Source organism: Glycine max, chromosome 5 (assembly GCF_000004515.6).
Source record: "Glycine max cultivar Williams 82 chromosome 5, Glycine_max_v4.0, whole genome shotgun sequence".
Classification (NCBI taxonomy): domain Eukaryota; kingdom Viridiplantae; phylum Streptophyta; class Magnoliopsida; order Fabales; family Fabaceae; genus Glycine; species Glycine max.
Window position 1 is genome coordinate 15,468,851 of NC_038241.2, and position 5,875 is coordinate 15,474,725.

Below are 5,875 nucleotides of genomic sequence, written 5' to 3' on the forward strand. Positions count from 1 at the left end.
TTAGTCAGGTTCAGGATTCTCATCACAATCCAATTACTATCATTTTGTTCCCGAATTGGACTGTCATGTTTACATTCAACTATCACGTATGCATCAAATTGCTACGTACATGACATTCATATTTATAAACTATCACCTATAAATATAATGCCACCTAGATACAAGGTGAACTTTAATTGAAGTATTTTATTGGCAGAACTAAAGTAATAGAAAAATTACACGCTTAAGGATCTTTTTGAAATTTTAATATTTTTGAAGATTTAAATAACAATAAATTATACTTATAGACAATTCATTCTAAAGTTATTTTAATGTTCAATATACAACCACGTTAAATATATATATATATATATATATATATATATATATATATATATAAAAGATTTTTTTTTAACTATTGTAATTCATAATAAATATTTTTTTCGAGATATTTTATATACACAAACTATCATACTAATTCTCAATTAAGAACTTACCCATATTTTAGGAAGAACTTTGATAACTATTGTAAAACTTAGATATAACTTCACTCAAACATTGCTATCCTTTTTTGTTTCTTATTGTAGAAAATTTTTGCAACTATATAATATTTCTGGTTAGGAATGGAGTCACTGTACAATTATGTTACGTTGAGAGAGCAAGTACAGAAAGAAGGAGAGAGGGGAGAGAGAGTAGTACTCATTGAGGAGAGGCTGGAGCCGAACTGGAGGGTAAACGAATGCTTTTTGTAAGGGAGGCAATGATTCGGACATGCCGAAGACATCTCACCCCCTTCCTCCAAAACGCCAATCTTCTCCTCTCCACTACTTAAATATCTCCCTCTTTCTATATTCCACCAACCACTTCTCATTTTCCCACTAATAACTCCTTGCTTTCGCTTCCAATTCCCAATTCCTCTTTAATTCATTCTGGATTTCTAATTTCTCGCCATACACATAATTGTCTCATAGACATAACAAAGAGAGAGATGCGAAGCATGGCAAGCTCGGCTTCCTCGCGAGGCATTGCAGCCATCGTCGGTGTGGGCCCCAACCTTGGCCTCTCCATCGCTCGCAAGTTCGCTCACGAAGGCTACACAGTTGCCATCCTCGCGCGTGACTTGGGTACGTATCTCTTAGCCGAAAACCAAGAATTCATGTAAAGGGTTTGACTTCAAGCCAATATTTTTCACATCCCATCTTATCATACACAAATAAAACAAAATACTTCTATCATCATTATTATTCTTCTTGCTGTTAGCATATGATACGATATATATGATAGATGCAAATTAATTGATTGACTATATAACAGGGAGGTTGTCAAGATTTGCTGACGAAATAGCGAGGGAAGAGAAGGCGCAGGTTTTTGCTATAAGAATAGACTGTTCCGATTCAAGAAGCGTGAGAGAGGCATTTGAAGGAGTTCTCTCTCTGGGGTTCGTGGAAATTCTCGTCTACAATGCTTACCAGCCATTACCTTGGTACCCCACCTCCTTCCAAGACCTTCGCGTTGATTCCTTCGAAAAATCCCTCGCCATTTCTTCCGTCGGTGCCTTCCACTGCGCTCAACAGGTACCGCTCCATTAAATTTTCTTACAAAGGGATCCAATTCACTTCCTTGAGCAGGATATGTTGTAAACTTTCTCACTTGTCTTCGATTTTTTCAGATATAAAAAAAAAAAAGTCCATTCTATTTCCTTAATTAATTACTAGTACAACCATTGTACTGGTACCTAGCTAGTACCAAGGTCCAAGGTTGGTTATTAACAAGGGGGTTTTAAATATCGGTTGCAATCGCACTGCACTTTCATCGTGTTTTTGTTGATATCATAACAAATCACATATAAATAAGGCTGATACAATTCCAATTATGGTGACAAATAATTAAAATCCTTGATATTATGACTCACGATCGCGGACCGTTCTTTAAAATCTTTATCATGATATATGGTTTTTGTTTGATGAAATAATTAAGGTGCTGTCGGGCATGGTTGAAAGGGGAAAGGGAACGATTCTCTTCACTGGCTGCTCCGCTTCTCTGAACGGCATTGTTGGATACTCTGAACTATGTAAATACCAATTATCCTTACTTTTGGAATGTGTTTTTATTAATTTTGTTGTTGGTGGTGGTGTGGTTTGTTAAATTGAGTTGAATTAATTTTAATTTATGAGAACACTGCACCCAATGGGGGAGATGAGACAGGCTGTGGGAAATTCGCTTTGAGAGCACTATCGCAATGTTTGGCCAAGGAATTTCAACCTCAGGGAGTGCACGTAGCTCATGTTATCATTGACGGTGTCATTGGCCCACCCAGGTTCGTTTCCTTTGTTTATTTGTTCCTCTTATATACTTCCTTTTGCTTATCCTCATTTGGATCTTTTTCTCAACACCACAATCCAATTAATACACCATTTTTTTCTCTCTTTTCTTGTTCTTGTTTTATAGAAACATTGCATATTAATTCTTCCATTTCCTATTTTACTCGTAATTATGCATACCAAAAAATAAAAATAAGATAATGTTTTAGAATAAATAAAATATGTATTGAAATTAGATAGTTTTCTTTTCCTTTGTACATTTTCATTCCTATGTTATATTCCTGACATGTTAAAAAAACATTTCTTAGCATCTAACTTAACTTTAAGAGAATGTTTGGTATTAGGAAAATTTTTAGTTTCTCAAGAATCTGAAGTCAGGAATATTAGTTTCTCATCTTTGGTTTAATTTTTAAAAAAATAACATTTTCAGAAAACAATGCTCCTAGGAATTTTTTTAGCCAAGTTTTTCACAAAAGTATTCCCAGAGGAGAGATGAAATTTATGTTTCTCGAATTAAAAAATAAGTTTAATTGTGATAAAAATATCATGTTATTCTAATTAAATTATTTAATAAGATAAATAATTACAAATTATGGTGAATATGTTATTTTATTTTTAAATGAAACCTATATAAAAATATTTATGATCAATCAAACAAATTTAGTTATTCTTGATAATCATGATTCTTAGAAATTATCATTTCTAAACATGAAATCTTTTTTTACCAAACGTCCCCCAAGTATTATAAGAATACTTTGAGAAATTAATGAATAAGAATCATCTAGTTATTATTATTAATATATATATATTTAAGATCGTTGATTTTTTTTTTTTGTGAACTAAAAAATATAAGATTGATTGGGATAATAAACATATAATGATTCTAAATTGTCAAATAATTTCTTAAATTCTTCTTAATTATATATACTATTTTAGTTATATCATTAGTAAATATGAGATTTCTAATACACTTATTAGTTATTTTAATAGTTAATGTATGATTTCTTAAAAAAAATTAATTGGTTAATAGTATAACAACTTTCACATTACGTAAAAGAAAACTTTCACATCAGCACCCCTATTAAACTTCAAAAATACTTTGTTCATTAATATTGGTTAAAAATAATAAATGGTGTTAGTGGATGTTGAGGCATTGACGGATATGAATTTGCATGCTGTGGGGCACAGAGGACCAATGTTGACGACGACGTCATCATCGTCGCAGAGGAGAAATTCATTGGGGGAGCAAAGCAGTGGAGTAGTGGGAGGAGGTGAGGGTACTATGGACCCGGACTCACTCGCTCAAACCTTCTGGCACTTGCACGTTCAGGACCGAAACGCTTGGACCCAGGAGATGGATCTTCGCTCACCCTCTGCTAGATTCTTCTAGCTACTTCACTCCCTACCTCAATTTAATTAAAAATGTCCCCAGCTCAATTATATATTTTTCACGCTATTGTCAAATCTCAATCACTTCATCCATGATGTCACGGCATCAACCGTGAATTCAATGATGTTTCCAATCAACACTGTTGGGGCCTTGCCGGTGTGCTAAGCTATGTGTATGTACAAAGTGTTATATCATACGTTGTGTTGTTAGTTTGGGTCAATTAAGTCGTAATTATCACTGTTTTTCTTTTTAGAGAGAACGAAAATGATGTATTTTAGTATATCATATGAATATCAATATCATCCGTTTGTGTGTATAATTTATTTAATTTGGATTTGGATTATTCTCTCTTGTCAAAATATGTTTGGCATTTGCAAAACTCGTGATTAATGAGTGATTTGTCGGTAATGAGCCGAGTTGTATGTTTTGGATGGGACTGGGGGTTTTGGGCCCCATTGGTGCAAAAAGTTTAGGGAGCGAAGGAGTGAGATGGGGACATGGTTGCATGGATAATAGCAGGAATTCGTGTTCTATTTTTGGACACAAAAAACTATGTGTACGTATACATGCTTGAATCTTCAAAAGTATTCAAGTTTGAGTCTTGTTATTTTCATGCTATTTACCTTGTTTGTGTTAATCAATTCATGTCGAGGAATTGAAATAGTATGGATTACTATCAATGCACAATAATTGTTTGATTGGTTGTTATATGTGCAAGTGGGAAAAGCAATATATTCTCTTTTCTCTTTGATTTTCCAAAAAAAATAGAAATGGAAGAAAAGTGTCTAAATGAAGAGCTATGTATAGTTGATGGGACCAAGGAACTGGTTTCAGTGATTTTTTAAACTAAATTTTAGATTCAGGTCTTTAAGTGAAAAAAAATGTAATTAATTTTTTATATTAAAAATGATCTATTAGATTTTTTTAACTGACCTAATTATTGATAAAATTGATAAATACTTTATAATAATAACATATTAATCCAAAAATATATATACAAATGGGTCAAAAAGGTAGCAATGTGGCAAGTTGGGATGATTTTTATTGGAGGAGCCGTCATAGATGTTGGGGGCATATATAGCACTAGCAGCTGCACTGACAGCTACATGGAATAGGGTTGATGACGAGAAAGAGGGTTCCACCACATGAAATGGTTGGTGCGATGATGCGTGTTGCATGATTGGAGATGCTTTTGTTTATAGTTCATACAACCATATGATGATTGGGAAGCTATGAATGAATCATATCATATCAATGCTCAAACAAAGAGGTAGGTCCCCAACTCGTATCAGAAAAGTTTGATTACAGCAACGTGTCATGCCACTCTCACGACAATTCCTCATTAATGCAGTTGTTGACTTGTGAGACTAGCCTTGCCTCTTTGCTCATGTTTTGATTTGGGATGATTGATTCATTTGGGTCATTTTTAAAAATTATTTTTGAGATGGTGTCTTTTAAAATTTATTATTGGCATGAATCTGTTGTGATCGTGAATTAAGTTAAAGTATAAGTTTGATTTGTAAGTTTATTAACACATCGATACTTTTTAATTAAAAAAATTAAATAGTTTGTGATACAAATTTTACAAGCAAAATTTATGATTTGACCTAATCTATAGTTAAAACAAATCCGTTTCAGTAATTGACTTTTAGGAGAGATCCATTTTAAAAAATAATAATTTATAAACGTGATCTAAACGAATAAATCATCCTTGATTTTGACAAGAAAGAAGTGTTGTAGTAGAAAATAAAATATGAAGGGTAAGGTTTCGTTGCCACGTCATTGATAAACATAATATAATAGTTCTCGTCTAGACCATCGGGGCAGGTATTTTGGTACCTAATTTTCTACTATAGTATTTTTTTCACGTTTTCTTTGTATCAATCTAGTCGTAGTATTAATTACAATTCTTAATCCGCTGACTGGTTCTAACTGGATTAATTTATAATCTATAACTATTATAAAGAAATTATTATACCATTTTATTTTACATTTTTATATTCAATTATTAGAAATCATATATCATTTTATTTTAACTACCAACTGCAGTTATATTTTTTATCAAACAAATCACTAGGTACAAAAAAAAACCTTTACATACAATTAACTTTCAAGTTCAATCCAAACACAAAGTGCATATTTTGCACTAGTTATTAATTATGGTTTTATTACTGTTGAAGGAAGT

The 5,875-nt window shown here is 32.5% G+C and overlaps 1 protein-coding gene across 1 annotated transcript; it reads left to right on the forward strand.

The window, feature by feature from the left end:
• Positions 1-533: 533 nt before the first annotated feature.
• LOC100804900 (3-ketodihydrosphingosine reductase) lies at positions 534-4,006 on the forward strand. The gene is made up of 5 exons (XM_003524536.5): positions 534-1,103; positions 1,294-1,553; positions 1,957-2,050; positions 2,185-2,296; positions 3,489-4,006. Exons 1-5 carry the CDS (start codon positions 968-970, stop codon positions 3,688-3,690), a joined length of 804 nt encoding a protein of 267 aa, XP_003524584.1. The 5' UTR covers positions 534-967; the 3' UTR covers positions 3,691-4,006.
• The last annotated feature ends 1,869 nt before the right edge of the window (positions 4,007-5,875 follow it).

Excerpts from the sequence above, each read along its gene's own strand:
- LOC100804900 (XM_003524536.5), top strand. The coding sequence starts at position 968 with ATGCGAAGCATGGCAAGCTCGGCTTCCTCGCGAGGCATTGCAGCCATC. Across the intron at positions 2,051-2,184 it reads TGTTGGATACTCTGAACTAT|GCTGTGGGAAATTCGCTTTG; the intron begins GTAAATACCAAT and ends GAGATGAGACAG. Across the intron at positions 2,297-3,488 it reads GGTGTCATTGGCCCACCCAG|AGGACCAATGTTGACGACGA; the intron begins GTTCGTTTCCTT and ends TGTGGGGCACAG.